This window comes from Jaminaea rosea (genome assembly GCF_003144245.1).
Source record: "Jaminaea rosea strain MCA 5214 unplaced genomic scaffold BDZ90scaffold_1, whole genome shotgun sequence".
Taxonomy (NCBI): domain Eukaryota; kingdom Fungi; phylum Basidiomycota; class Exobasidiomycetes; order Microstromatales; genus Jaminaea; species Jaminaea rosea.
The window spans coordinates 1,064,076-1,092,021 of NW_020289975.1; the positions used below are offsets into that span (position 1 = coordinate 1,064,076).

The 27,946-nt window shown below is 59.1% G+C and overlaps 12 protein-coding genes across 12 annotated transcripts; 6 read left to right on the top strand and 6 right to left on the bottom strand.

Moving 5' to 3' along the window:
- Position 1: 1 nt before the first annotated feature.
- On the bottom strand, positions 2-708 carry BDZ90DRAFT_10278 (nucleoside diphosphate kinase). The gene is made up of 3 exons (XM_025503163.1): positions 399-708; positions 257-340; positions 2-195 (listed from the first exon to the last, which is right to left on the bottom strand). Exons 1-3 carry the CDS (start codon positions 632-634, stop codon positions 9-11), a joined length of 507 nt encoding a protein of 168 aa, XP_025364925.1. The 5' UTR covers positions 635-708; the 3' UTR covers positions 2-8.
- Positions 709-776: 68 nt separating this feature from the next.
- On the top strand, positions 777-3,330 carry BDZ90DRAFT_229331 (hypothetical protein). Its single transcript, XM_025505014.1, has 2 exons — positions 777-1,176; positions 1,241-3,330. The coding sequence occupies exons 1-2, from the start codon at positions 867-869 to the stop codon at positions 3,250-3,252; spliced, it is 2,322 nt and encodes a 773-aa protein (XP_025364926.1). The 5' UTR covers positions 777-866; the 3' UTR covers positions 3,253-3,330.
- A 785-nt stretch (positions 3,331-4,115) lies between these two features.
- On the top strand, positions 4,116-4,897 carry BDZ90DRAFT_207598 (hypothetical protein; the record flags this gene model as incomplete). The annotated part of the gene is made up of 4 exons (XM_025503985.1): positions 4,116-4,174; positions 4,491-4,637; positions 4,716-4,772; positions 4,858-4,897. Coding segments are annotated over 4 exons (303 nt in total), but the record flags the coding sequence as incomplete, so codon positions are not given.
- Positions 4,898-7,123: 2,226 nt separating this feature from the next.
- On the bottom strand, positions 7,124-9,511 carry BDZ90DRAFT_215375 (Pre-mRNA-splicing factor CLF1; the record flags this gene model as incomplete). The annotated part of the gene is made up of 2 exons (XM_025504224.1): positions 7,124-9,223; positions 9,293-9,511. The coding sequence occupies 2 exons, from the start codon at positions 9,509-9,511 to the stop codon at positions 7,124-7,126; spliced, it is 2,319 nt and encodes a 772-aa protein (XP_025364928.1).
- Positions 9,512-9,721: 210 nt separating this feature from the next.
- Positions 9,722-11,369, top strand: BDZ90DRAFT_10566 (copper-fist-domain-containing protein). Its single transcript, XM_025503180.1, has one exon. The coding sequence runs from the start codon at positions 9,832-9,834 to the stop codon at positions 11,005-11,007; it is 1,176 nt and encodes a 391-aa protein (XP_025364929.1). The 5' UTR covers positions 9,722-9,831; the 3' UTR covers positions 11,008-11,369.
- Positions 11,370-12,729: 1,360 nt separating this feature from the next.
- BDZ90DRAFT_229339 (hypothetical protein) lies at positions 12,730-13,774 on the top strand. Its single transcript, XM_025505015.1, has 3 exons — positions 12,730-13,226; positions 13,296-13,389; positions 13,473-13,774. The coding sequence occupies exons 1-3, from the start codon at positions 12,994-12,996 to the stop codon at positions 13,506-13,508; spliced, it is 363 nt and encodes a 120-aa protein (XP_025364930.1). The 5' UTR covers positions 12,730-12,993; the 3' UTR covers positions 13,509-13,774.
- Positions 13,775-13,975: 201 nt separating this feature from the next.
- BDZ90DRAFT_257401 (hypothetical protein) lies at positions 13,976-16,627 on the bottom strand (the record flags this gene model as incomplete). Its single annotated transcript, XM_025507952.1, has 1 exon — positions 13,976-16,627. One exon carries the CDS (start codon positions 16,625-16,627, stop codon positions 13,976-13,978), a length of 2,652 nt encoding a protein of 883 aa, XP_025364931.1.
- An 802-nt stretch (positions 16,628-17,429) lies between these two features.
- On the bottom strand, positions 17,430-18,456 carry BDZ90DRAFT_229341 (hypothetical protein). The gene is made up of 4 exons (XM_025505016.1): positions 18,431-18,456; positions 18,299-18,354; positions 18,086-18,225; positions 17,430-18,007 (listed from the first exon to the last, which is right to left on the bottom strand). Exons 1-4 carry the CDS (start codon positions 18,440-18,442, stop codon positions 17,928-17,930), a joined length of 288 nt encoding a protein of 95 aa, XP_025364932.1. The 5' UTR covers positions 18,443-18,456; the 3' UTR covers positions 17,430-17,927.
- A 156-nt stretch (positions 18,457-18,612) lies between these two features.
- Positions 18,613-21,562, top strand: BDZ90DRAFT_229342 (hypothetical protein). Its single transcript, XM_025505017.1, has one exon. The coding sequence runs from the start codon at positions 18,657-18,659 to the stop codon at positions 21,432-21,434; it is 2,778 nt and encodes a 925-aa protein (XP_025364933.1). The 5' UTR covers positions 18,613-18,656; the 3' UTR covers positions 21,435-21,562.
- A 96-nt stretch (positions 21,563-21,658) lies between these two features.
- BDZ90DRAFT_257404 (hypothetical protein) lies at positions 21,659-23,034 on the bottom strand (the record flags this gene model as incomplete). Its single annotated transcript, XM_025507953.1, has 2 exons — positions 21,659-22,911; positions 22,986-23,034. 2 exons carry the CDS (start codon positions 23,032-23,034, stop codon positions 21,659-21,661), a joined length of 1,302 nt encoding a protein of 433 aa, XP_025364934.1.
- A 176-nt stretch (positions 23,035-23,210) lies between these two features.
- Positions 23,211-25,410, top strand: BDZ90DRAFT_10713 (hypothetical protein). Its single transcript, XM_025503199.1, has one exon. The coding sequence runs from the start codon at positions 23,319-23,321 to the stop codon at positions 25,080-25,082; it is 1,764 nt and encodes a 587-aa protein (XP_025364935.1). The 5' UTR covers positions 23,211-23,318; the 3' UTR covers positions 25,083-25,410.
- BDZ90DRAFT_229344 (phosphoglycerate mutase-like protein) lies at positions 25,108-26,890 on the bottom strand. Its single transcript, XM_025505018.1, has one exon. The coding sequence runs from the start codon at positions 26,823-26,825 to the stop codon at positions 25,200-25,202; it is 1,626 nt and encodes a 541-aa protein (XP_025364936.1). The 5' UTR covers positions 26,826-26,890; the 3' UTR covers positions 25,108-25,199.
- Between the last annotated feature and the right edge of the window lie 1,056 nt (positions 26,891-27,946).

The following is a 27,946-nucleotide window of genomic DNA, read 5'->3' on the forward strand; positions in this document are numbered from 1 at the left end:
TTCATCGTTCATTGCAGGGCCTGCCGCCGTTTCGTCTCTTGCTCGAGCCACCAGTCTACATTCCACCCTTCAAACACGAGGCTTAGCTCGCGCTTGGCTGTGGCTGGTGCGTCACTGCCGTGGAAGCCGTTAAGCGTGTCGCTGCGGCCATACAAAGCTCGTAGACCCACCGGGTGAGGCTCCTCCCATCGACCGCTGGGCCCGGGCGTCGCGGTGTCAGAGTCTCTTCGGCTTGTAATTGTGGCGTGGTACTCACCGATATACCTTGGTGGGACCCAGCAGCGCTCTCCACCGGGCAATAGCATCGTGGCCAGCAAGTGCGAGGGCCATGGACGGACCGCTACTCAAGGCGGGTCAGCATATCGCTCAGTCCGTGTGGCTTTCGACCTGGCTCTCACCTGGTCATTCCGGCTACCAGCCTCGGAAAGTAAAAGCGCCCTTGGTGCTCCTCGTAGAATTGGACAGCCTCCTGCGTGGTCCAATAGAGCTTTGCCGTGCGCACGATGTCGAGGTCATTGGCCTTGATGTGGCGGAGGATGGCGCTCACATCTGGCTGGTAAGAACACGTCGACGGCTTTAGAAGTGCCAGTGTGACCTCGAGTCCAGGCTTGGCGCATTGCTTGTGTGCAGCCATGATCTCTGCGCCGCTATGTTGGCATCGCAGCTAGCTTGACGTTGCGCGAAGGGTCCAAAAGGTGAGGGATGCAGGCAATGGCAGTCGCTGCTCCGCTCCCCTTCCGCTGCTCCTCCAGACCAACGTCAGTCCGCGTCGGCGTTGATTGTCTCCGCATCGTGTTCGTTGCACCGTCATCAGGGCACCTCTGCACCTGCCATCACATCCACACCAGCAAGTCATCTTGCCCAGTATGGCCAGCACAGGCTCGCTCTACAACCACTCACGCATCACGCGCCAGATGCTGCGCAGGCATCGTCGCAGCCCTGCCTCCTTCTATCTACATCTCCATCCGGCCTGGATCCGCTTCGAAGACGCCAAGGGGAGGCTGATCCTCGAGGAACCCATCACTGCTCCTGTAGCAGGGCCTTCAAGGCTGGCTGGGCAGGACGGAGGACTCACACTGACGCCGGGTAAGGAGCTGCTCAGGTGCATCCGGGATCAACAGCTGCCCAACTATATGCTCGATCTGTTGGATGCGAGGCGGATACCATTCTACGAGGGTGCGGAGGCATGAGGTATACTGTAATCCTGGTGAAGTGTGCTAACCTCTCTACTCACCCGCAGGCTGCCTAATTGTTGAGATCAAAGACCATCGTCAAGGTCCTGCCCCTGGCCAGTCTGGCACCGTCGAACAATCTGGCGCAGGTCCCGCCGTCGACCCCAAATCGCTGGCAGCTCGACTCGAGGGCGGACATTACGGTGAAGGACCGGCCTTTCTGGCCGCAAAGAAGGCGCGACAGGATGCGGCGGGAGGCAGTGCAGCAGCGACCTCAACACTGTCCCGTGGGCCCGAGACATATCGTGTTGTGCTCCACCCAACGGAGGAGACGCTCTGGACCGAGCTGCGGACGCTCAATGACAAGCTCAGTGGTGGGACATGGTCCGAGGAGGAAGGGCTAGAGATTGAAAGCAAGATTCTCAATCTCACCTCGCCGCCACTCTGCCTCACGCCGGATCCCCACGCAACACGCATCGCCAACGTCATGCTCGCAACGACGGCGCCTCCTTCACGCTATGCACCCGTACGACCAATGCCACATCAGAAGACGCTTCCCCCCCTAGAGCCACGCAAGGCTACGACCATCAGCGAGTCAGCGGATGATGAGGAAGCGCAGCGTGAGCTGGCAGAGAAGGCTAAGCGCGAGGCAGTGATGCGAATGATGACTGGTAGCTGGCGCATGTATGCGAAGGACAAGAAGAATACCGCGAGGACCGCTCAAGCGCAGCTGCCCAATAGCGCTGCTGGCGGCGAGAGGCCATTCACACCCACATTCTCGCGCTTGACGTTCATTGAGAAGTACCGGGCAAAGGCGAACGGGGCAGCGCAGAGTGAGGCAGAGGTCGGGGAGCGTACACAGGACTCGGGCGCTACCAATCGTGGGGAGCCCTCTGCGAGCGGTGCTGCTGGAAAGAAGGCGTCTGCGGCGACATCCAAAAAGCGCAAGAAGCAGGAGGAGTCAGCAACGCCAGGAGCGGAGGATGCAGCGCCAGCGCCTAAGGGTAAGAAGAAGAAAACAACAGCGGCCGCCTCAGCGACAGCGACAACGCCCGCCGCAGCTAGTCCGGAGCCCAAGGGCAAAGGAGCGAAGGCCGATTCGCCCAAGCCTGCTGCGGCGGCGAAGGGCAAAGCAGCGCCGAAGAAGAAGGGCACGAAAAAGGGAACGGCAGACGATGCCACATCGGACGCTGCTCCTACGCCTGCGGCAGAGTCTACGGCGGATACGTCGGTTGGGGGAAAGGCGGGCAAGAAGGCGCCCACCCCAGCGAAGAAGACGCCTGCGAAGGGCAAGAAGGCCCAGCAGCAGCAGCAGCAGCAGCAGCAGCAGCAGGCGAATAGCCGCCAGAGCACCGCCACTCCTGCCCTGCACGCGGCTCAACTCCCAGCTTCCTCCCCACCACGACACGGCGTCAATGCCGCATCGCCTTTTGCTGCAGGAGCCGGCATCGCCACGCCCTCCCCAGCCATGTCCCACGCCGCGCCTTCCAATGGAGGAGGCAACTTTGCGCCCAATCTCCCCTTTGGCGTCCCGCAGCATCATCAGCAACACCAGCAACAGCAGGCGGCGGCTGCCGCGCAGCTTGCGGCGCATTTCAATCTGCCATTGGGTGTCGGAATGCCGCCTGGTATGGTCGGGCAGACTCAGGGCCAGCAAGGCCAGCAGCCGGGAGGAGGAATGGGTCTGCCGTTTGCGACGCCTCCGCAGCAAGCTCAAGGGGGCGGGCAGCAGATGGGCAATATGATGGGTGGAGGAGGAGCTGCGATGAATCAGCTCGCGGCTTTGATGGGCAGTCAAATGGCCAATAATAACAATAACAACGTCAACGCTGGAGGAGTAGGAGGGGCAAGCTTCGGCGGTCTGGCTGGGAACAATGCTCATACGGCAGCTCAAGTCGCCCAGCAGCTTCAGCAGCATCCCAATTTCAGCCAGCTTCCACCGGCCGTGCAGCACCAAGTCATGCAGTGGCAGCAGAGGCAGCAGCAGCAGGGCCAAGGTGGGGGACAAGGAGGAGGTGGTGCGCAGGGAGGTGGAGGAGGAGGAATGCTTCCCCCGGGATGGCCTATGGCGCAGAGGTAATGTGAAGCTTAATAAGAAGGATGATGTTTCAGGAAGTTGTGAGATAGTCGCAATGTCATTGAGCTTGAATAGCTGTATTCGAGATGCATCGCAGCATGCTTCATGTCGCTTTGAGCTCCTTCGTCTGTGCTGTCGCGGAGTCTGGTAGTCCGTCCAGTATCGATGACCCTCTCACTCAGCGCGCGCAGCCATTTCCTCGCTCGGCCGAGCTTTCCCCCGTCCGCGATTTGCAGGCACGAGGCGGGCGAGGAGGCGGGCAGGCGGGCAGGCGGGCAGGCGGACAGTCACTTGGACAGCCGGGCGGGCGGGCAGCCAGTCGTCAAGGCGAGTTGCGGCCATTTTGACCTTTCGTTACCACCACCAATCCTTCCTCTTCTGATTCGACAAGATGTGGGTATACGACTAAAGCGGCACGATGAAGATCAGCGAGGGTCAATGAAGCGCTGCTAGAGAAATGCTGTAGCTGGGGGATGGGGGATGCATCGGAGGAATGATAGGGTGGACGGCTTGGACGAGGGAGATCGCCGCCACTTTGAGTCGTTGTTGCTCGAACGAGGCGACGAACATGAGGAGTCTGTCTTCCTCATGGTCGTCGGCATCAGTGCAGGGAATCTGACGTAGGGTACGAGTGCAGTAGGGTCGATTCTTTCAAGAGCGAGGAGACCCTGGCCCTGCTGAAGGAGGGCTCGCAGATGCTGCGTCAGTTCAATCTGGGATTCACGCTGGTAGCGCAGATCTGGCACCCGTCGCTGCTGCTATTCTTTTCAGCGTGCTCCTCGCTGTTCCTCGTCATATCTTTGCGCTCCATCCTCCTGCAACGTTGGTTGCTGACCTCGTCGAATCTCCCCCCCTCTCCTCGCAGGGTCAACGTTCCCAAGACGCGAAGGACCTACTGCAAGGGCAAGACGTGCAAGAAGCACACGTGAGTATCGTCAAGTAGCTGAAATGATAGCGGGAGAGGAAGCAGGCATCAGGGACAGCTTTGCTTTCTACAGAGTTGTCAGCCGAAGTTGGTGGTTGTGTGAGGCGGGCAGGGGTCGACGTACGCGAGATGACTACGAAGATCGCATCGATTGATGTGCCTCTTGGAAGGTCAGCAGGGACCTCGCCCAAGCGCAAAGAAGAAAAAGGAGGACTCCTCGGCGGCTTGTACCTCCCCATGACCTCGCAGCACGCGAACGCGTTGCTCACCATCGTCACTTCCCTTCCCAAACCGTCTTCTTTCCACCCCTGCGCAGCCCTCACAAGGTTACCCAGTACAAGACGGGCAAGGCTTCTCTGTTCGCTCAGGGCAAGAGGCGCTACGACCGAAAGCAGTCTGGTTACGGTGGACAGACCAAGCCCGTCTTCCACAAGAAGGCCAAGACCACGAAGAAGGTCGTCCTGTGAGTAGGAATCGACGGTCTCCATGAAGCGAGTAAGACCTTTTCTGACCTCCATCTACTCCCTGCTACTTCATACAGGCGTCTCGAGTGCACCGCCTGCAAGTACCGCTCGCACATGGCCCTGAAGCGCTGCAAGTGAGTATCCGGCCCCTTGATCCGAGCCTCAAAGGACTTCTCCCTCTGACCATCTCTCTGCACCAACTCTACTTCTTCCCCTCAGGCACTTCGAGCTGGGTGGTGACAAGAAGCAGAAGGGGTGAGTACTATTCTCTCAACCTCCTACGTGCTCGCCTTGAACACGAACTGACCCTATCTTTGTTCCCGTTTTCAGCGCTGCTCTCACCTTCTAAGGGTGCTCCCGTTAGCACCTTTTCGGCTCGTAGGGTTACTCAGCGTCCTTCGGCTCCACCTTCAAGGGTTACCGGGATCTTCAAGGTCCCATCTCCTCAGGTTTGGCTCGCCGTCGCGACTGTGTGCTGTTCCCCTTCAGCCATTCTCTTTGCCGCGATTGTATTGCAATACGACGAAGCCCTTGTATCACCTCCACGGAACATGTGTGAGCCCTCCCTGGCGATCCTTTGCGTGATCTCCGCTGCCCGTCATGCTGGACATGATGACGCGCTCGAGGCCGTGAGCTTCGACGAGAAGAAGTCGGTGTCCAAGTCGACCCAACCGCCACGCGTCACTCGCGAGTTAAAGTCGACCGTGAATGCTTGAGCGCAAGCACATCATGGTCAGAGATCATAGACGAGATCGAGGAGTAGACTAGCCGTGTAGGAAGAACCTTTCGCACCCGTTCTTCACCTGGAGTCTCCTTGGGGTGGCGGACGTCCGTCAACGCTACGGTGAGCGGTGACACCGTGTTGCTCTGCTCGCGCTTGGCGACCCACCGTTCTCAGTCAAGAGCTGCTTACTGGGCATGCGCCTGTCCCTGCTCCTTCGCTATACTCAGCCTCCAGAACACGAGGCTAAGCGGCCATACTCATGGCAGCCAGCGGCTCGCAAGAAGTCGCACAAGAGCCGCCGGCTGGTCGAGACGGCGGCAGTAAAGCGGGCCGCACTTCGGTGTAGAGCATCGGGATTGCTGTGCACGGCGGGCGGCTTTGGAGTGGAGGGGCGAACGCATATGCTATCGGTCAACAATTCCAATGAGCTGAGCGCTCCGACTCCGCAGCGTCAAATCTCGTGGCGAGAGCTTGGACGGTGACTGCATGATCGTCGGTGAAGCCCAGAGCGTGTCCATTGCACGGTAGCCAATAGACCAATGTCCCGCCGCTTCGTGACTTGTCCGCGAGGGAAAGGTCATGCGACCATCGACCCATACCAACGATCGGGCTTTGAGGGTTTCGCGGGGATTGCGACAGCAAACGCCGCGCCGGTATTGGAAGGGCCGGAGGAGGTCGACGATCAGGAGAATGCCAAGGTGCTCGGCGCGGCATTTCAGAAAACGGATCACTTAGGAGAGACGAAGCTGTGCACAGCTATGCCCACTCTTTACTCGACGTCGCATCGTACAAGAGGCGGTGCATGCCAAGCTCGTAGCTCGTCGTTGCTTCTCCAATCCAAGACATCCCTCCTTAGCCTCTCAAATGTCCCCGCTCACCATATCCTTCCTTCGAGCTATCATCCAAGGGTGCAATGTGACCGCATTGGTGCCTACCATCATTGTTGCCGCCATCGCCCTCGCCACCGTCTCACAGACCGCACCTGCCGGGTCTGTTGCCCTGAACGTCACCGACCTCGCAGGTAAGCTGTTTGCTCACAACAGTATGAGCAGTGCAGTGACGTAGACCCGCCGGTACTCACGCAGCTCGCACAGCCGACGATTGCACTCGACCCAACATCATGTGCATCCGGTGAGTATCCACTCCCCTTGCTCTCAAGTCTTGCCCTCATCTCTCACTCCATCGTCCGCAGCGCAACCCGTCGCATCACCGTGACAGGCGATGGCATCTCTCACTCCGAGATAGTCGGCAGAGACGAGATCGTCTACCATCTCTCCGCCGGTGGAGCGCACGGGTCGGCGCACGGCTGCGTCACGCCAGACAGCGGCGTTTCGACGGCTTGGTGGCATATGGGGACGTGGGGGGACCATAAGACATTTGATGGTACAGGAAGCGCCAACCACAGGCTTGGGGTGCATACGGGCGGTCTTATGAGATGGCGGGTAGGCGCTGACGATGTCACCCTCGTGCGCCGCAGGGCTACTTCTCTCCGAACGCTCAAGGAACAGGCGTGAGTACGAAGAACAGGAGCGAGGCGTACGTCTTGCCTTTCTACTACTCACACTCACGTCTGCGCTCAATACTTCGCAGACCGTTCATGGTAAGACCTTCGTCACGACGGACGCCGATCTCATCCTCTACTGCACGTAGAGCTTCAACGCCAAGGTCCTCGAATCTTCTTCTGGCTTCAACCCTGCTCTGCTCAGCCGCCGGTCGGTTTGTTGCATGGCTATGCTCTTGTCAATTGATACAGTGTCGCGGCTACTCCTCGCCGCCATCTTGCTCCATGTCCTCTGCCATGACAGCAGACTCTTGCAATTCTCCGTCTGACGCGCCACCATCCACCGCTCCCGCGATTTCTTCCGCTGCAGCAGCCGGTGATCCCTTTGTCTCTTCTGCTTGCGCCTGCTGTTGCTGCTGCTGCTGCCTCCAAGCATGCGCCATAGCCAACAGCTTGAACGATTGCTTCGCTCTACCCTCATCATCATCGTCGTCAGGGAAGAGCAAGTCGTAATACTCTTCCATCTCCGTGCCGTCACCACCAGGTACGGCCCTTCTCTTCTTGACAACGCGTGGCATCCTCGCCTGAACGCTCTGATGCTCTTCTGTTGAGCCATGTTGCGCTTCGAAGGTTTTCCAGGATTCGAGCAGGACGACACGCTCCTCTTTGAGCTTGCGCGACTGCAGCTCCTTGTATCCGCGCAGGAAGACTTCGCGAGCCGCGGCAGCGCAAGCGGCACGTCTCTCTTGACGAGCTGCCTGCTGCTCAGGCGTGAGCTCCGTGTGCGCCTTCTCAGCTCCCTCCTCGTCGTCGTCGTCATCACCCTCATCCTCATCTTCCTCCGCCGCAATTGCCCTCTGCATCTTACTCAGCGCCCAGCTGACCCACACCTTGACATGCCCCGTCTTCGCCACCAAGCGCTCATACAGACCATCCACCCTCTCCCACTGCCTCTCCGCGAACTCAAAGTCGATGAAAGCCTTCCACAGCACCTCGGGCATCTCCATGGCCCCCTGCTGCGTGCCCAGCTCAAAGATGGCGCGCGCTCGCTCCTCGTCGAATAGATCGCGCTCCAACTCTGCAAAGCGGACCCAGAGGCGCGGATTGGTGGGGTCCCAGTCTAGAGAGCGTTCGTAAATCGTGCGGGCTCGGTCAAATTCCTTGAGGGAGAGCTCGAGGTCCACATATCCACGAAAGAGCCGCTCCTTGGGACACATGCCGATGGAGGCGCCTAATGCTTTGCGTGCTGCAGTGAGGTCAAGCCGGCGAACCTCAAAGTTGGCGTACTGTAGCCAGAGCTTGGCGAAGGTGAAGCTGCGGTGTGGTACGAGCTCGAGCGCGGCCTTGTACACTTGCCTACACCTGTCAAAGTCTTGCGCGTCGAGCTCCTCGAACAAGGCATAGGAGAGCCAGAGGAAGATGTAGCGCCGCCAGTGCCGCTTCTCTTTCGATGGCGGGATGTTGCTCACTGCCCGTTCGTAGACGTCGCGGACGCGAGCCTTTGCTTGTGTGGCTTCCTTTGAGTCTACTGCCACCCCAGATGACAGTAGAGCATGATAGGCATCCTCCTCTAGCCGTGTGTAGTCGAACCATGCATCATAGTTGCTCCCACTTGCAGCCACGTCCTCCTCGTACTGTATACGGCGCTTCCCCAAGACGGTATCCTCCACGCCTTCTCGCGACCCAAATTGCTTCTCAAATCGCGTATACGACGAGTAGATACCTGCGCTCTTGCTGCGTGGCAACTTCTCCAGTGCGTACTTGTAGATGACCCTCGCCCGATCGTACTCCTTCAGTCTTGTCTCCATCTTGGCAAAGGCCGTATATACCGTCTGCGCCTTCTCCATCCTGTCCTCATCCTCGCCAAAGAACTCCAGAGCCATAGTAAAGACTCGTCTGGCCTCGTCGTATGCGCCGCGGTCCTCTTCGAACTTGGACCATTTGATCCACTGCCGCGGATCGGGATGGCAGGTAACGCTTCGCTCCCAGACAGCGCTCGCCCGCTCCATCTCCTTGTATCTGACCTCCAAGCCGACGTAAGCTGCCCAAGCCTTTTCATCCGGTTGCCAAGACATCCAACGCTCGAACACCTGACGAGCTCCGTCGACGTTGCCGAGCAGCTCTTCCAATTGGACGTACTTGTACCAGAGGGCGTCAACGCGCGGAAGAATCGATACGGCACGGTCGTAGAGGTTGCGGGCATGCTGGATGTTGCGATTCTTGAGCTCCGTCTCGGTGTAGCGGACCCATATGTTGGTATTGGAAGGGTCGACATCCAGGGCTCGCTCGAAGACGGAGCGCGAGCGTGGGAGCTCACCCTGCGATGCTTCCCAGACTGCATAGCGGATCCATGTTGTAATCTGAGCGGGGCAAGGAGGTCAAAGAAGTCAGCATGGATTTGCGAGCTCAGGGATCTCATGAATACTGACATTGCCCCTCGTTCTCCTGATCTGCTCCTCAAAGTCCTTTCTCTTCCTGCCTCTGTACTCTTCGAGCTCCTCATAATCCTCGACGCGAGTCTTCGTCTGAGGAAGGGGCTGCTCCTGTCTCTCATGTGCCTCTCGTAGGATCTGCTCCGCCGAGATCTGGATAGGCGCCGGCGCACGGTTCTTGATGCGGGGCGCTGACGACCGTGAAGAGGACGCCATGGCGACAGGCCAGACGAGGATGAGTTGGTTGATGGGATCCGAAGTGTGGATGAATGCCGCTTTACCCAGTCTTGTCCCGCTCGACAGGCACCTCTCTCCGTCGCGACGGATTCGTGGGCGGAACGGAATACAGCTGCTCTCTCGACTGAGACCCATGTCCCTCTATGTGCTCAGTCCGCTGCTCTTCTCCACCATGCAGCTCGACTGCTCGACTGCTCGACGCTAGTGGACTGTAACTCTCGCTCAAAGTCGCGCTCGCATGTTGCTGTCTTTGCCTCGTCATCATCGCCATTGATCATCCCCTTCATTCGCCGCCCGCCATGCCAGTCGTCAATGGCGTCAAGATGGCCTGCGAGAACTGCATCCGCGGTCATCGCAGTGCCGTATGCCCACACACGTACCGACAACTCTTCGAGGTCCGCTCAAGGGGTCGACCTAAAGGCTGTACCATCGACAAGTCGACTGGCAAGTGGACAAAGCCAACAGCAAAGCAGCCTCGCAAGTCGAGATGCTGCGGCGAGGACAAATGCAAATGCCTCGTGGTCGACGACGACGTCATCGAAAAGAGGGACTGTGATGCCTGCGGACCTGGCCTGGCCCAGAGACCCTTGACCACGCCCGTAGACCTCGCAGCAGACGTGGCAGCCGCAGCTGCTGAGGCTCCCTCCCCAGCTCACTCCTTCTACGTAGAGTTTGACTGCACTTGTCAAGGCGCATGCTCGTGCTTGGGATGCAATAAGCACGGCAAAAGTCAAGAGCCAGAGGCGCCTGCCAGCTGCTGCTCCTCGCGGTCAAAGGCAAAGTCGAAGACGCCACCCCAGCAGCCAGCGCGACCTGCAACAGAAGAGTGCTGTACCAGCTGTCTGCCTTGCGTCATTGCGCCATTCGACAGACCAGGCGCGATTCCTGCCGCATCCTCGTCGTCTGAGCCTGCACCTACGCCACCAATGGACCTCGCCACCTTCCACCGCACCCACATCGACGATCCTGAGCGACGCTCCTGGTTTCGAGCTCAGATGGAGCAAGAGGAAAGCAGTGGAAGCGGTAGCAGCAATGTCAGCGACAGTCTTCGATCCACCTCCGATGGCACTCTTGACCCTGTCAGACGACCGCGTCCACCAGCGAACGCCGAGGTCCCGTGGGGCGAACGGCTTCCAGGTGAGCTGGACCATCAGTGGCAAAAACGCATGGGCTTCAACTACCTCACTCCGGATAGTGTGCGCATCTTTGACACTGCGCGCGAGTTTAGAGAAGAGAGGCAGCGGGAACGCGAGCAGGAGGAACAAGTCGAAGAGGAGGAGAAGATCGAACGACAAAGTCAACAGCAGCAAGACCAGCAGCGGGCCAAGAGGGCCCAAGCTACCGTCGAAAGCCAAGCCCAGGATGAGGCAGAGTTGGATGAGCTGAGACGCCAGGCCTTGTCTGGTAGACGCAAGAAGCCGAGGGTGGATGAGGGCCCTGCCGTAGCTGCACCGATGACGACATCGTCTTACTGAAAGTCGATCGCATTGCGGCGAGAAGGGGAGACGCCGTTTGCACCATACCATCCTTGATACCCCATACATACTTCCAATGCCTCCGCATTCGCCGTCTTCCTACGGAGACACTCGAGACATCACGAGGGCAGCAATCTCGCGCTAGTCTTTTGCTATCGGTGAGTACTAAGACTAGCTGAGTTGGAAGAGGCAGCCACTAGTAGATGGCGCGTTGTACGATGATCAACACCGCTTCAGATGTCATCCTTGATCGTAAGAGGAGCGGAAGCTGCTCCCTTTGACGAGACGGTATAGGGCAAGATTCCCATTCTCGCGTCTTCCTCTACTCAGGCGGGCTGCCCCCTCCCCCCTTCGTCAGCCACACCATGTCGCTCGCCTTACGAAACTTTCACGTCCTCGCCTTCGATCGACCCGCACTCTTTTCGTCGCTGCGCCACTCTTCGCGAGGACGTCAGGATGAGATTGCGCCCATCGGACGAGCGCGAGAGGTGGAAGCGAGGTGATTCGATGCTGTGTGATGGTGCAGGCTCAGGAGGGTGGCGGCGCTGCGGGGTGGGGTGGATTGCAGGATGCGGACAGACTGACAACTACAATGAGATGGAGGAGGCAGCGGCTTAGGAGTGGGACGAGTTGCGAGCTGCTGCGTCGCTTGCTCGACCAATACTGACCGTTCCTTACCTCCTTCCATGTAGGTCTGAAGCTACTCGAGTCCTTCATTGGCGACGATGCCTGTCGCCCCGCAGGCCCTTAATGCTAATTCGTCTAGCCTCGCTGTCGTTGTCGAGAGCTCACCACCGACCAGAGGTTCTCCGAGTTCCGGCGTGATCACCGGCGTGAGCGGCCGGCTTTGTATCAGCGGCCCTAGATTGGCTCGACCGGAGACGTATACTCCGAACAATGCCACGTCGATGAGATCCCTCGCGCCCTTGTCTTGTTGCACCCCTGCCCGCATCCATACGCACAATGTTGACTCCAAAGCTGACGCTCCTTGCTGCCGCCCTACTGGCAAATTGCTGCGGATTTTACGCGAAAGGAGCAGAGGCAGCGCCCATCACGTCGCGTGGGTAGTGCCATCGGCCCGAAGTCTCGATGAGCTCAACTAATCGTCACTCTTGTCTCACTTGCGCAGCTGGGGTCGCCCTTGGAGAGCTCTGCGGTAAACAAGGCGTCAGCTGCATTTTGTGAGATCAATGTCAACGCGGCATCGATTTCTGGAGCTTAACCCCTCCTTCTTTCCCCCGCACAGCGCCGGACCGGGTATCACAGTCACGGGTGAAGGCTTGATTGCCTCCTCGCCCACGCTGACAGGCGGGCATTGGTATCTCTCCAGCGACGATGGCTCGTACGGCAAAGCAGAGGGATGTGCAGACGCTTCAACCATCTTCTTTTCCCTGGGCAGACTGCTCAAGGTGTACAAGGGGAATGCCACTGACAAGACGCACAACGCGAAGATTCAAGGGTGTTTCAGCACGAATCCGAGCCAGGTGTCTATCAAAGGAGACTTGAGCACCAGGCAGAGTGGAGCGGATCTGTACTTGTCGTGCGTGTAAGGCCGTGACGTACCGAAGGAGACCTTCATGTTCACAGCGTGATTGGCATCCTTTCCCGTCATATTCTTCGTCGATCCGTAAAGAAGCCATTATTGTCTCATAGCGACCATTTCCGCATGGCTGAGCAGCCCAGTGCTATGCCCTGCGCCCAACTGGTCGGCGGTCACGAGAACACGAGGTCCTCAGTCCCCGTTACGCCCTTGTGCCTCCCTTACCCCTTTCTTCGAGACCTTAGCACACCCTGAGCGACAAGTCGTAATGCTCGCCCTTGTCTTCTCATTGTTCCTTGTCATCTTTTTCCCTTTCAGTGGCACGGCTGAAGCTATTGCCCGTCTCACAAGAGGCGCTGGCGAGATCCGTGGATTGGGTGACGCCTGCGGCGAGAAAGGCAGACACTGCATCCTGTGAGCTCAGATTGTCTTTACTTCCTGGCAAAATGCTGCCTTACCATCGACCCCCTCACTCTCACAGCGCTGGCCCGAACATTGTAGTTGAAGGCGGGGGCATCGAGCAATCCGCTCACACAGGCGCTGGCCGGTGGTACCTTATGGCTGACACTGGCGCTAAGGGCACGGCTACTGGCTGTGGAGGCTCGACCATCACTTGGTCCTTCTTTCATCATCTCTCGACATACAAGGGATTGGACACGGCCAAGACGCGTAATGATCGGTGCGTGTCAGCACGCCACTGATGCTTGAGGAGAACTGATCATAGCTTAGTGTACGTCGCATCGTGCAGTATCCAAGGCTTCTTTAATACCAACTCCGGCAATATGAAGATCAAGGGGGTCATAGACTCCACGGATCCTGAAGCGGATCTCTATCTCTCCTGCGTGAGTCGGAGACTCTGATGAGCCTTACTGTCCACTCGTCATCAACTGATCATGTCATTCGCCCTTCACTGACCACGCCACAGTACCCTCCGGTCAAGGATAACCTGGCCGTGGACTAAGTGGAGCCACCACAAGCCTGCGATTGAAACGAGCAAGGTCTGATGCAGTTGAGCTGGGAGGAGTTGACCTCGTACGAATCCGTTGCGGTAGTCTCACGTGTCGCGTGTGCCATGTGACCCTGTCGGAGAATGTAGCGATCCTCTCAACACCACTCGCGTGCACATACGCGCACGCCTGATCGCCGGTCTACTTCCAGCACGAAGGTAAAAGTCAAAAATCATCATGCATTGACGAAAGGTATACGGTATCGTGAAAGTCGAAGAAGCGAACTGAAGAGTTGAGAGAGTGAAGGGAAGCGAAGCGAGGATAGGTGTGACGCTACAAAGGAGTGTGTGGGCCGATGGCGGCGGGAAATTAGGAAGAAGAAGAAGAGGAATATCGATGAGCAGAGGGATTGAATGACCCCCAAAGTGGATACAGGGGTACAGACGCGACTACTCAAAGGTATGAGCAACGCGCAGAGGCCTTACGTCTCGCCGCTCCACTCCACGTACCCTCCGGGCTGTCTGGCCAGTCTGGCAGGGACGGCCCCCCCGTACATTTGCGTGAGCAAATCAGGCTGCTGGACCTGCTGACCGAGCTGGCCATCCTGCATCTGATGCTGCTGCGCCAACTTCTGCAGTGCCAGATGTTGCTGATTGTTAAGCTGTTGCGTCGCATGTCCGTGAGCATGGCCATGCTGCGGCGTCATCGGTCCAGCAGTGGAGGCGAAGGAGAGGTCCCCAGCAGAGATGTCTTCGAGAGACTCGTCTGCTGTGGAGGAGCTAGTGAAGGGAAGGGTCATATGACGGGCGGGTGCGCTGTAGTAGGACGGGAGAGGCTGCTGCTGCTGCTGAGCGAGTTGGCGAGGCTGATCGTGTTGGGGCTGTTGGGGCTGCTGCTGCTGCTGGGGGCCCCAAGGCATGTAGGCCGGGTCGAACGGATTGTTCCAAGATGTCATACCTGTGGGCACGCCAGTGAGCCCGAGAGCTGAACCATGTTGGTTCTCGCTGCTAGACTGCGGCTCGGCGAACAGGGGGCTCTGCTGCTGTGCTTGTTGGTGATGCTGCTGCTGCACGTTGCTCTGCTGCTGCTCGTACCTCTCCATCGTATTCTCGTACCCCTCGCTACCACTACTGAAGTGGAAGTTGTAATTAGGCACAGGCGACCCGCGCACAGACGAACTCGTCCTCCCGGCGCCGCTGCTTGGCTCCAACGCACCCAATCCGCGGCCAGCCGCTGCACCAGCACGAGCACCGACGGGGTATAGCGGAACATGGCTGCCCTGTGGCGCAGAGAGACTGCCTGGTTGATGCTGCTGAGAAAGGTACTGCAGACGCTGATTTGGAGGTGCAAAGCCTTGCTGTACAAAGTGGGGCGAGCTGCCTGCGCTACTGCCAAGGAAGGGAGAGTGCTCATTGCCCAGGTGCTGAGCGGCGTATTGCTGGTAGGTGGGTTGCTGCTGCTGTTGGAGCTGGTATTGTAGATTTCTGGTATGCGCGTGGCCGGAGGGCCCAGCCTGGGTGCTCAAGGGGGAGTAGCCGGGCATGCTGGCTTGATGTGACCACGCCTGGATCATGCGGTTGGGAGAGTCGACGAGCGACGAGGCTGTGACCATGCTGTTGTTGAGAGGCATGTCGCTGTGCGAGTGGCTCCTTTGAAGAGCGACAGCCTCAGGCATGGCGAGCGTCTTGCCGCTCGAAGCTCCCGCGCTGATGCTGAGTCGCTGCTTCTTCTCGACATTTGTAGAGCTGACGCTGCGCCCAAGAGTGCTGGGCCTGCGCTTCTTTGCTGCGGCTTTGCTGTTGCGCCCTGCAGGCTTGTCGTCGACCTCGGGAGAGTCCTCGCCGAGCGTGGCGAGCTTGCCGGCCTCATCGAGCCCTCCTCCAGGCTTCCAACCAGCCAGCGTAGAGACGCCGACTGTGATGGGTTCCGTGTCTGCTGTCTCAGCTCGGGCATCGGTGAGCCTTTCCTCTTCACGAGCGATGCGGTAGAGGTCCATGAGGAGGCTGACCTTGTCTGCGCGAATCATGGCGACGACTTCGGCTGTCGCGAGCTGCAATCGAGCGACCTTGACCTTGGGGCTTCGCAGGATGGCGAGGAGCAATGCATGCCGTTCTGGCTTCATGAGATGGTCAGGCTCCTTGTGGCGTACCCCTTCTGGCCACCAGTCGGGCTTCCCCTCTTCGCCCTTGTTGTAAGGGCAACGTGTCTGCTTCTTTGGCTCAATGATCTTGATCCACGCCTTGGCTACCGTCTTGCACATTCCTTGCTGCATCTGGCCGAAGCGCAGCTCAAAGAAGGCGGTGCGAGCAGCACGATCGGCAAGGGTGACGGGCAGGAGCTTGGAAGGGTTGACGGTGGTAGAGCTAGGCGCACGCATAAGGGGCTTGCCGCCGTCTGAGTTGGGGAGCGGTGCTGACTTTGGTGCGCGCATGAAGTCGACGTCGTCCTTTTGTGTGTTGAGAAGCTGATGCGAGAACTGCTTGTTGGTTGTATTGATATCGATGGGGGCCAGTGCTTTGCGAGCCAAGCGAGTGGGCACCAAATCGGCCGATGTCGACTGCGAAGATCCTGGCCTGCCGGAGGGTGACATGGATGTAGGAGGAGCTGGTGAGACGGCAGCTGACGTCGAGCCAAAGACGTCGTCGTTGCAGGCAATGAGGGGAGTAGGAGCATTGCTCTTTACTTTTTTGGACCGTGGCGAGGCGCGGCCGCTGGCGGGCCCCTCGTGGTCGCTCAAATCCTCATCGCCATCGTCGTCGTCTCCCTCATCGCCATCCTCTCCGTCGTCGTCGTCGGCCTGTCCTGAAGTGTTTGTTGCCGCCTTGCCGCTACTAGCATCGAGACCCTTGCCCTTGATTGCATGGCAGTGGTTGCCGCGCTCGAGGACAAGCTTGACGCCCTCCTCGCGCATGCCACTCGTCTCGAACCAATCGTCGATGCGAGGTTGGAAAGCGTCGCTCGCGTAGACCTCTGACTGGCCCGAGGCCGTCACCCACATGATGGCAAAGTGGGAGCCATTGATGTAGGCAGCTTTGCCTAGAGCGCGAAGGACTTGGTCCCTCTTGTTCTTGTAGTGACGGTGCTGTCGCGAGGGCGACGAGTACGGCTCAGTGCGAACCGGGATGCGCGGCATGCCGGCGGCGTTGGTGGGGGATATGTGATTAGCGTGGGCCGATCGTGTTAGTGTGGGACAGGAAGAAGAGGGCCGTCAGTTGCGGTGTTGCGAGTGGGCGTTGCGGTATCAGTCGGTTGGAGTGCTAGCTGAGCGTGAAGCGTGGAGATGGCGTAGCAGGTGCGGCGGGCGTATGGTGGTGTATGCAAAAGAGTGTGGGGGAAAGCGAGGCGCTGGCGGTTGGGCGTTGTAGAGGTCGCCGTCGTCGCCTCTCTGGAGTGTCAGGTCACGAAGTGACGAGGGGAGAAGGGGGCAGGGGATGTCAAGCGGTGGAGCGAGTGAATGGAGTGGTTAGGAGGAAAGTGAGAAGGGCCAATTGACGACCAGGTAGCAGTCTCAATCTCATGTCTGACGCCAGAGCAGGCCAAGCAAGGCTCACGCCCAAGCTCAAGTGCAAGTGTCTCAAGCTCAGCTGCTCTCTCTTGCTTGCACACAGGCAGACTTTCGCTGCTGCTTCTGCCGTCGCCGCCTTGTCCAGGTGAGGTGAGCGAGTGTTGTTGTTTGCTCCCTTGGCGGCGGAGAAAGAGAGGGATGCGGCAAGTCGTGCGGCGTTCATTCCAAGGCGTCAGCCAAGGGAGCGAGCGAGCAAGCCTGGCCTGCGCCCTGAAGAGCCTCACGACCAGTTCCGACTGGCATGCGCCTTGCGCCCATCGAACGCTCAGGGCACGCACTCATGCACTTCTGTCGGTCCGTCGGTCCAAGAATCTCCTCTTCGCGTGGCTCTACCAAAGCAGATCCGGCTCATCATCAGCTATCTTGAAATGCTGCTGCTACTCTCTACCTCTCACGAGAACAGCGCTGTGCTGTCGGCGACTGTCGTGATGTCCCCATCGGCTATTCCCTGCTCAGACCTCGACTTCGTGTGCCTGTGCAAGGGTCGTCCGCCGTCATGGGAGCCGGCGGCATCGTGAACCAGCTGCAGGCGCAGCCACCCCCCGTCCTCATCAGCCAGGGGTTCCAATGACAGCTTTCGGGGCAACGTCTTTGTCTCCCTTTTCAGCGTACTCAGGACCTGACGAATGCAGAGATCGCGAGACGGCTGTCCAAGTTGCGTTATTGAGCGGCCTTTCGATTTAATACTGAATATATAGATTGAGCCTCGCAGCTCAGGGTGGTCTCTTTCACCGCCATGCAGTAGTGCCTCCGGTAGCCTAGCTCGCTGCCTGTGTCCGCCTATGCTAACACAAGTCCTACAACAGATGGTACCATCTTTCCTCCTTCGACCTTTGGCATCAACGCCTTCGCCGACCCGCCGCCGCTATCACGCATCCTCGACATTGCGGTCGAGGAAGTCGCGAATCTTTTCGAGGAGCTGCGTCTGGACTTGCTTGGGAACCGATTCTGCGAGGAGAGGGTCATCGATCATCAGCAAGCTCAGTCAAATCATTGCCGTGGCAGCCCAGCGTAGCGTATGCTCACTCTGCCCCTTGGCCTGAACCGCGGCTACGAGATCGTCGAGATTGAGATTATCCATCGACTGAGCCTTCTGCGTGGCATAGTCTGCCATATCAGAGGACCATCTCGAGTCGAGGAGCAATTGCTCGAGTAGATTGGACAGTCTGGCCGAGAATGGGAACAAGTGTGAGCTGTGCGCCAGTTGGTGTCGGTGATGGAGCGCCCTCGTCTGCTCACCGATGCCATTCGCCCGTGGTGATGAGACGATGGTGGAGCGCCTGGTAGAGGTCGTCCTGTTAGTGTAGCGTGTTCGTGTCAGCCATCTCCGATTGCTGCTTGCCGATGCTCTATGGCCCACGCCGCGCTCACCGTATCGCTCATCGATGCCAACGTCGTCGACCTGACTGAAAGGAGGTTGAACACGCTCGGATAGGACGGACAGAGGGCGGATCAAGGCACAGGCCACGTGAAGTTGACGCCAAACGCGACTCCGCACACGGGCAAGCGGGAGGCGGCAAGGCGAGTGTTGGATGCGCATTTGCCTTTGTTTCCTCTCCGTCGTTCGCATCATCGCCTCTCAGAAAACGAAGTCGATATGCCGCCATCGTCGGCAACACGCGCCTTTGCGCCAGAGATGGCATCTCAGGAGGCTCGACTGGCCACCTTTACCACTACATCGTCATCGAGCCGATCACGGCAGACAGGAGGAGCAGGAGGATGGCCACACTCGACTGCCTCGTCATCGAAACACCCTCTGCCTTCTCAACTCGCGTCGCTGGGCCTCTACTACTCTCCGAGTGGCACAGAGAACGATCGCGTTGTATCGTACATCGACGGCCTCGCCCTATCCAACTTCAAAGCAGGCGACGACGCCGAGGATCGCCTCGCTTCCGAGCAGCCAGACAATGCTTGGGCTCTCATCTGGTCCAGCAAGCGTGCCGGCCAGCCGTCCAAGTCCTCGGAAGGCCAGTATCTGTACAAAGATGAAGATCTCCTGCCCAATGGCCACGTGATGATCGCTGCCCGGCGTCGTACCTTCGCCGACCTGTGGCCGCATGACACCAAGAAGGCGTGGAAGCCGACGGCGCAAAAGCTGGCACAGGCTGGCTTTCACTTTGAGCCCACGGAAGACGATGCGGATAACGCCAGCTGTATATACTGCTCGAGAACATTGGGTGGATGGGAAAAGGGCGACGACCCTGTGCATGAGCATATGCGCAAGAAGCCAGAGTGCCCCTTTTTCAATTGCGTGCTTGGAAACGAGGAGGAGGAGGCTGCTGTCGAGGCAACCAAAGCAGAGGTCAAGCCAGCAAGAACGAGAAATGCGAGGTCCGTGTCTAGATCCAAGGCGGTCGACAGCGAGGCAGACGGCAGCGATGAAGATGAGCAGGAGGACGCTCCAACAACTCGTCATGCTCGCTCTCGCAAAGTGCAGCCTTCCAAGCAGGAGAGTGACGATGGAGACAGTGACGAGGACAATGTTGAAGACGTCGCGAAGCCTGCGACCAGCAGATCAGCTCGCAACACTGTCAAAAAGAGCTCGTCGACGACATCAAAGAGTGCAAACGCCAACAGCCTAGCTGCCACCAAGCCGAGTCGCCACGCTCGCACCGAGTCGGCCTCCTCAGCAACGACAACGGCGACGACGCGCTCAACGAGGGGTACGCGCAAAGCAGCCCAAGCGGCGAGCGAGAGTGAGGCTGAGGCCGTGCAGGCAGAAGCGGCCAGCCAGGCGGAAGAAGAGAGCGAGACGGAGAAACCCAAGCGAAGAGGAGGAAAGGCTGCCGCGACGAGGGGCAAGACGACTCGTAGCACTAGCGGGAGCAGGAAGGGCAAGGGGAAGGAAAAGCAGTCCGAGACCGAAGAGATGCTCGAATCAGCGGCGCAGGAGGATTGTGAGAAGGACGTAGAGGAGGAGGAGAATGGCGAAACGACTACCACGGCCAAAGACACACATTCAACTCGCACGTCAGCCAACAAGCGCTCGGCAAAGTCAAAGACATCAGGCAGAGCGACGCGTTTAGCAAGGACGACATCGTCTGTCGCCAATTCAGAGTCAGAAGCAGCAGCAGAGGAGCTAGATGGTCAAGACGCAACAGTCATCGTTGCGGCAATGCCTGCTGCAGAGGAAGAAAAAGAAGAAGACGAGGAGGCGCGCGAAGAGGAGAAGGCGACAAAGGAAGACGACGAGACGGCCAAACACCCCGGTGCCGGCGCTCGCAATCGCAGCCGCATTGCTTCCTCCAGCCAGGCCAACAGCAAGTCTGTGCCTACGGCCCAAGAAGACGAAGAGGGAGAAAACGAGGAGGCAGCCAAGCCCGTTCGTCGTGGTGGTCGCAAGCCCAAGGGCACCAAGGAAGTGGAGGTGGCGGCAGCTTCTGTGACTGCGGTGCCAACGGAGGCCGACGTGGTGCAGGAAGAGCCTCTGCCTGCTAAGCGACCCACCCGCTCACGAGCAGCAAGCGCCGCCATAACCACGAAGAGGGCTGCCGAGCTGGCCGACCAGCCTAAGACGAGAAGCGCGTCCGGCTCATCGACCAAGAAGGAGAGTGAGGAAGAGGTCAAACAGCTCGTTGCATCGACTTCAGCCTCTGCGTCGCCACCATTAGAGGAGGGCAATGCCCAGCAAAAAGCCCCTCAAGCACACATCACCACATCCCCGCTAGTGGAGCATCAACAAGCCGCCCTATGCCTCGGAACTGCCCCCTCTCTTGCGCCCGTTCCTTCCTCTCCAAGACAACCCGACAGTTCAGCGAAGCGCATCCTTTCCCCACTGCCATCGAAGCAGCGCGCACCGAGTGGGCAGAAGGCTGCTGCTACTTCACGTGCTGTTTCTAGGAGTCGGACGGACGGAAAGGGGAAGAAGCAGGCGGAGAAGATGGTCACGGAGGAGGAAGAGGTCGAGCAGGAGAACCAGGCGCCATCAGAGTCGACGAAGGAAGGGCGAAACGTTGACGTGGCAATGGCCATCGAAGAAGGGGGACAGCAGGAAGCGCTCCCTTCGTCCACCTCAGCACCGACAGCAAAGGCCATATTCGCCCCCTCCGCAGGTTCCTCATCATCAGCACCTCTCGCACCCTCCCCCCCACCCCCGGCAACCGCACCTCTCCCGTTGCCCCCACCATCTCCAGTCAAACCCAGCTTTCAGTCTCAACCGCACATCCCTGCTCTCCCCGCCCTGTCTTCGCTGTCCGATCTCCAATCAGCACAAGACATGACCGTCCAGACGTACTTGGAGCTGCAGATCTCGGCAGCCCTTGAGGAGATGAGGGTGAAAGGGGAGGTGAGGCTGAAAGGATTGGAAGAGAGAATGAGGGTGACGAGAGGAGAGGTGGAGCGAGTGCTGAGAGGTCAGCTCGAGGGGGAGGCGTGAGGCGCGGAGTGGTGTCTAGTCGTGGTATCTCTGATTCGGCCTCTGCTTTAGTTGCTCATCCTTGCTGGCCTGTAGCCGACGTGTATCCCTTACTGCTAAATACGATTGATGTCTTGCTCCTTTCGCAACGCGACGGGAATGGCATTGCATAGGGATGAACAGCTGTCAGGTCCATAGCTCGCAGTGGCAGTGTGGCTGCCACGATGGGGGCGTCGCCATCGAGCTCATCTTCGCCCGCCTCTACGCGCACCACCGCCGCTGCCGAGCCCCGATCTGGAGAGTGCCGCCCTCGATGGCGGTGGACGCCCGGTCAGTGTTGCACGCCCGCCGCCAGATGGTCCAGAGGAGGCGGCGGCCGAACTACGGGCCGGTCGTGCCGCACTTGCGCTCGCCGTTGTGGCTGCTGCTGACGGCGCCGTCGTCGGAGCGATGCTTCCTTCCTCCTCTTCCTCCTCTTGCACAGCTGCGGCACTCTCAACCTGTCCCTGCACCCTTCTCCTCTTAGTCGCAGGCGGGGTAGACGGAATAGCTCCTTCCTCTCCTTCGTCGTCCAGGCCGAGCGCATCCGACGAGGTGAGAGGGGACGAGTTGGCGGGGATGGCCGCGCTGGCGGCAACACGTCTTTTAGACGCATTGCTCTGCTGCACTGGTGGAGAGGAGAGGCCCGAGGTCGAGTCGGCGGATGAGGAAGGACGGAAGGGACGAGCGGTTGGATTAAGGGTGGCGAGGCGGGAGCGCGATGATGACGATGATGGGTCGCGGAGGTCTGATGAGGCCCCTGCGCTGCTTTCCTCGTCACCATCCGCGGCTACATTCGTTGCAGAGGAAGATGTTGCTGCTGCTGCTGCTGGCGGAACCATGCCTGTACCTGGCTTCCAGCCTACAATCTCTCGAATCTCTCTGGAGAGAGTAAGCATCGTCTCAAGCTTGGCATGTAACGTGCTGAGGGTGCATGTGTGCGGGGATGCAGCAGCAGCGGCAGCAGCGTCTGTTTCTGCTGTCGGTGCCTGGTAAAGGAAAGAAGCCGTCATGTGGGATAGAAGAGTGGAGAGGGAATCCTCAATTTCTGCCGTCCCCTGCGGCTTGAACCAAGCTTCAATCCCCTCGACGACTCTGCCAAATTCGACCTTCTCCCTTCTTCTTCTCCTGACCCCCTGCAATTCTCTTTTGAGTCCCTCGATCCTTTGCTTGCACAGCTGCTCCTCGTGCTGCACCTCTTTGAGCTGAATTGCGTAGGCCTCGAGCTGAGCGGAGGAGGTGCAAGTCGAGGCGAGGTGGGTTCGGTGCATTTGCGCTAGGTATCCTTGAGCCTCGCAGAGGAGAGGGAATGGCAGAGAGGATGGCGAAGAGGGAAGTCTGTCATCTTGGAATTGTTCAAGCGATGATGAGGCTGTGAGGATGGATGCTATGCGGTTGCGGAGGCCGTTCAGCGGGCGATGTGCGAGAGAGTGCGAGAGGCGTGACCGCAGGACGGTATCTGGATGCAAAGGGGCAAGAGTGTTGAGCATATAAAATCGTCTACGTGAAAGCGTCCTGTGACCGCCTACTCACCCTGCTCAGCCGCATCGAGTGGGCGCACGGGCGCAGCTGCCCTTGCCATTGCCAATATCAAAATGGGAGTTGAGGATGAGCAACCAACCAAAGGCGGACGAGCAACCAACCAAAGGCGGACAGACGACGGCCTCTTTGGCCTCCCCGTTCCGAAACGCGAGGGACCCAAAGGGGCGCGGAAGTGGGCACCAAGGCCCACGGCCTCGGTCAATGCTATCACAGACCACTCTTGACCTTTGATGTTACATCACATACCGTTCACAGATGCCTAGAGCCACTTCGCCCTCGTAAGCGCGTTTGCATTCTACTCGCCTTGGGGGCGACTAGTCAGCAATGTCCGCGTCATGCGCGTCGCAGACTCCTTCCAGCCCTGGCCTGTGGGACCAGCTCTCTCCTATCCCGCTCAGCTCCTTCCATACGCCAGGTAATAGTCAGGAGCAGCAACCCCGCCTCCAGGAAGAGCAGGAGGCATCGTCGCCTTCCCCTTCACCCGCAAACCCATTCGATGTCGGACTTCCGTGGACTCAAGGCCAGCACTTTGCTACTCAGGTACAACGTCGCTTCTTTCTCGATGGGTTCAGGGTTCCAAGGATAGCCGGGCGCTTCAATGGAGTCAACGACGACGAGGAAGCCATCTTCGTCGAAAGCTCTTCGATGGCGGCGACAAGGGCTGATAATGAGGGCTATCAGTCAAGCAGCAATAAGAGGAGACGTGCGAGTCCGGCTACGGCCGGCGTTGCTGCGCCAGAGGCATCGGCAACGCTCCAAGCGCATTTGAGCAGGCCACGACCACGGCATCGAGCTTTTGCGCGAGCTGTCGAGGGAGAGAATGAGGCATCTCGGCCGGATGCTGAGGAAGAAGAGCCGTCCGCCACTCAATTCTTCTCGAGGAAACGCATTGCGCGTACATGTCCCCCAGCTTCCAACGACGATGAACATGAACAGCCTTTGCCATCGCCGCTGCCGAGGCGAAGCCAATCGACACCACAACGTAGTCCACCACAGCAAGCAGCAGGAAGAGGCGCACAATCCCCGCGAGGAATCAGATCACCACCAAGTCGATCCCCTGACGCCCACCAGCGCCAAGACTCTGCGTCTGAGCGTCAAGAGCAAGTATCCTCCACCCTCACCTCTACGCTTCCAGCCACGAGTCGTTCCCTCTCCGTCCCTCTACCGCCGGCGCCGCCACTCGCTGTAGATTCAGAAGAAAGTCAAACACCACGACGCGGACTCGCTCCCCTTCTACACGAGCTGAGCTCCGAAAAGCAGGCAGGTTACTGGGCACAATTCAACGACGACGATGTTCGGGAGGCCGACGAGGTCAGCCGAGGCGAATCCTATAATGCGCCACCTAGAAATCCAAGGACGCCAGCTGGTGGAGTAGGAATCTTGCTGAGGGCAGGAGGCGGACCAGGAGGAGGAGGAGCAAGAGGCTGGGCTTCGCGCGTACACAGCGAGTCGAGGTTGCTGCCTAATCGTCTCATTGCTGGGTGCCATCAGGAGGATGAAGATGAGGCAAGGGGAGCCCTGCTTCCGCATCCTGCTCCACTGGCACGACAGCTCAACGAAGACCACTTCGTCGCTGTAGGCAACGAAGAGTCGCCATCAAGACCGTGCGCGGCTGTTGCCCCGCCAGCTGGCGCCACGGTCGCCGTGCCTCTCCAGCGGGTCCGCTCCGCCCTAGACATCACGGCCGACATGCTCGAATCGCCTCTTGTCAATCGTCAAGATGACTCAAGAATAGCAGCTCCAATGGCCCCTCCCCGCGCACCCATCAGCGTAGTCACTCCGGCCCGTTCACGCAACCAGCACGGCATGGGACTGGCACGCAAGACGTGGGACACGACCTGGCTTGCGGATGGGGCACGCGTTGTCAGAGGACGTGTGGTGAGAAGCGCGGGGAGCACGAATTCGGGGGCCTTTGGGGATGGAACCGCGAGGAAGAAGACGACGGGAAGAGGAGTTGGAGTTGCGCAAGGAGAGAACGGCTCGCCCTCGGTTGCGACGAGGCGGGGAGGTGCAAGGGGAGGAAGGGGAGGGAGGGGCAGAGGAACAGCACCGAGTGCACAAATGGGGAGGGGAGGGAGAGGACGATAGCGACACACATGTATTTCCATTATGACCTGTTTCCAACGACGCTCCGTTCCCGCCAAAGCTATCGCTGTCCTCCTCGTCGAGGCGGGAGTCCGCCTGCCCGCCCACTCTCCCCAGCTCTCACGTGAAGCACTTCGCCCACTCGTCACCACTCTTGACCCAGTCAAGCCCCCGAACGACAGCGTCAAGCGGGCAAAGCCCTGCCTCAATTCTCTTACGATCTTCGCTGGACGCGTTCTTTGCGGCAGGGCACCACGGCGCACTCTTTGCCTGCTGCACGGCCTCATTCGCCCTGACCCTCACATAGCGAGCGGGCTCCACATTCCCCCTTTGTGCTTTGCACTCAACCCTCTCCCACACAAGTTTCCCCTGCAATGGAGCGATGCGACTGAACCTCCAAGCACGATTGCGTCCTTCTCTCGTATCCTGAGCATCAGCAGCGAGACTGAGGTTGCCCGGGCTGGAGAAGAGGCCGAAAGCAGCCGCAATGGGTGACGCATTGTTGTCGTGAGTGCCGTCGAAGTAGATTCGTGGGGCGTTGCCGTCTTTGCCTGCGGGAGTGCTGGGAAAAGTTGATTCGCTCCCGTCAAGCGTCGTGTTGATAGCAGAGGGCGTATCAATCACCGGCCTGCCGCCCGTCAAGCGGGCGAGGAGCTCCCTCAAGTACCCAGTGGCGATCCCCCGATGGTACGGGTCACCGTATCCCGAGCCATAGTATTTGCCCGCATCGACTGCGTATCCGTACAGGGGCCACTCGTCGTCCCGCAGCACTGAGCAGTACGGCGAGACGTCCAAGTCAAGCTGGCCCGACTCGGTGACGTTTGCACGGGCCAACGTCTCAAAGGGGCAGAGGGCGCCGAGGCTCGTGATGTCTGATGTGGTCAGATTGATGCTGGCTCCGGCCTTGTTGAAGGCCTTCTCGAGGCGGGAACCAATGCGAGGCATCAGCGTCGACGCTCCGTAAGCGGCAATGGCATCGTCCTCTCCATTGAGATCTTCGTCATTTCGGCAGGTCGAGACATCCAGCGTGTTGTTCTGCCCCGAAGCCTCTGAGATGACCACATTTGGTTGCGGGCCACCAGCGACGGCGTTGCGAGTGGTAGCGCCGTCGGTTAGCGGGAGTGAAGGGAAAGGCTGCCCTGAGAAGCCCAGAGCCCAGTACTTTGCGGTGACGATGACGCGGTCCGACTCTTCTGTTCCCGTCGTACGGACAAAGGCGCTGCTTGATTCAGCGAGATCGGGGTAGTGTTGCGCGGTGAATCGGCCAGAGAGGTAGGACTGCAGTGCTCCGTAGGGCACGAGGTCTGCGGTCGAGGTGAGCAAGGGCAGCTCCTCTGCAGCAAGGAAGCGTAGCTCTTTTGGTAGCTTCTTGGCGTCTACTCCTGAGGCGGAGAGGCTTGCCTTGATCTTTGCGAGGGTAGCTTTGGCCGACTTGAGGGAGCCGTTGGTCATGTAGCGCGCCCCATGTCGTTCCAGTGAGTTGACGAGGGTGACGGCGCAGCCCGAGGGCAAGGAGTCGGGAAGGGATGACTGAACAGTGTAACGAGCCGAGTATTGGCCTTGAACCTGAAACTTGGGGTTGTGCAGCGAGGCATCGAGGTAGTCATTGCCGTCATTGAGGAGGTGAGCGAAGCTTGGAGGGCTCGTCGATCTGCGCGTCATCTCGAGGGGAATCTGAGCTGCGCCAGAAACGGCGGCGCTGATAGCCAAGGAGCCGCCCGCAATGGCGAGCAGTGTGAGCTTCATGATGGAGGTAGATGTTTGGAAGGAAGGACTGCAGTGCCTGACCGTCTTCTGTTCGCCATTTTTGAAGCGAAACCGAGCCTCTTCATCGAGACGAGGAAAAAAGGAACAAGTGGATCGGAGGGAAAGGGAACGTGATGCTCTCTGCACGGGCGTCGTCTCTGCATGATCTGCCTGCAGCTTGCAGCGTCTCCGATCTCGCGCTAGACGACTCAACACCTTCGCGACCACGCCATCATTCCCAACGCCCCTCGTTCACTCCAATCCCAATACACGCTTTCAGACCGTCATCGAGCAGGCTCGAAGCCGACGAAGGTACTGGCGGCCGGCAGCGCTTGGAGTGCGCTTGTTTGCATCGGCTCACAGGGGTCAAACCCGATCTCTGCGAGTCGCTGAGCCTCGCCCTCGCCGTGCGCTCACACCGCTCGATACAGCCAGGGCGGCAAAGACGGTGCGCTGTACCCGCCGACGGTGTACCGCCTCCGGAGGGCAACGTCAATTGCTTGCCGCACGGTAATGGCGTCGCCCCTTTACCTATCCCCGACCAGCTGGAGATCTCGTCTTCGCAAGTGTCAAAGCAACGTCCCGCCCTCCTCCCACTTCGCGCTCGCCCTGCTCTTGCGGCCAAGTGACAGCGGGGGAGCTTGCAGCCCTATGCCGCCGCCTCCGTCGTAGAGAGCTTGAGAGTGTGGTCACGAGGCCGCCGCCAACGACATAGCATGAGCACCGCTCGCATTGAAAAATCTGATCCCTACTTGAGCTCGCTGATGCCGTCGCCTCCGCCCGCTGCCGCCGTCGTCGCCGCCGTCGCCGCCGTCGCCTTCACTGCCCCGTGACAGACCTACCAAGACACCTTGAAGACTACGCTCCTTACCTTTCTTGATAAAACCCCGCAACACAAGCAGCATCCTGGACACTCTCTTCAAGCCTTCATCATTGCTTCCTCTCCTCCTCTCATCGAGGGCACGACTCATCATGCTCCTCTTCCCCTTCCTCGTCGTGTGTGCCTTGCTCAGCCTCACCCTGCCCTTGCAACTCGTGGCTGCTCCTTCACGTCACCTCGCCCTGGCGGCTGACGACAGGAAGACGAGCAATACAACCTCCGTCAAGCGCTTCAGCCTGGT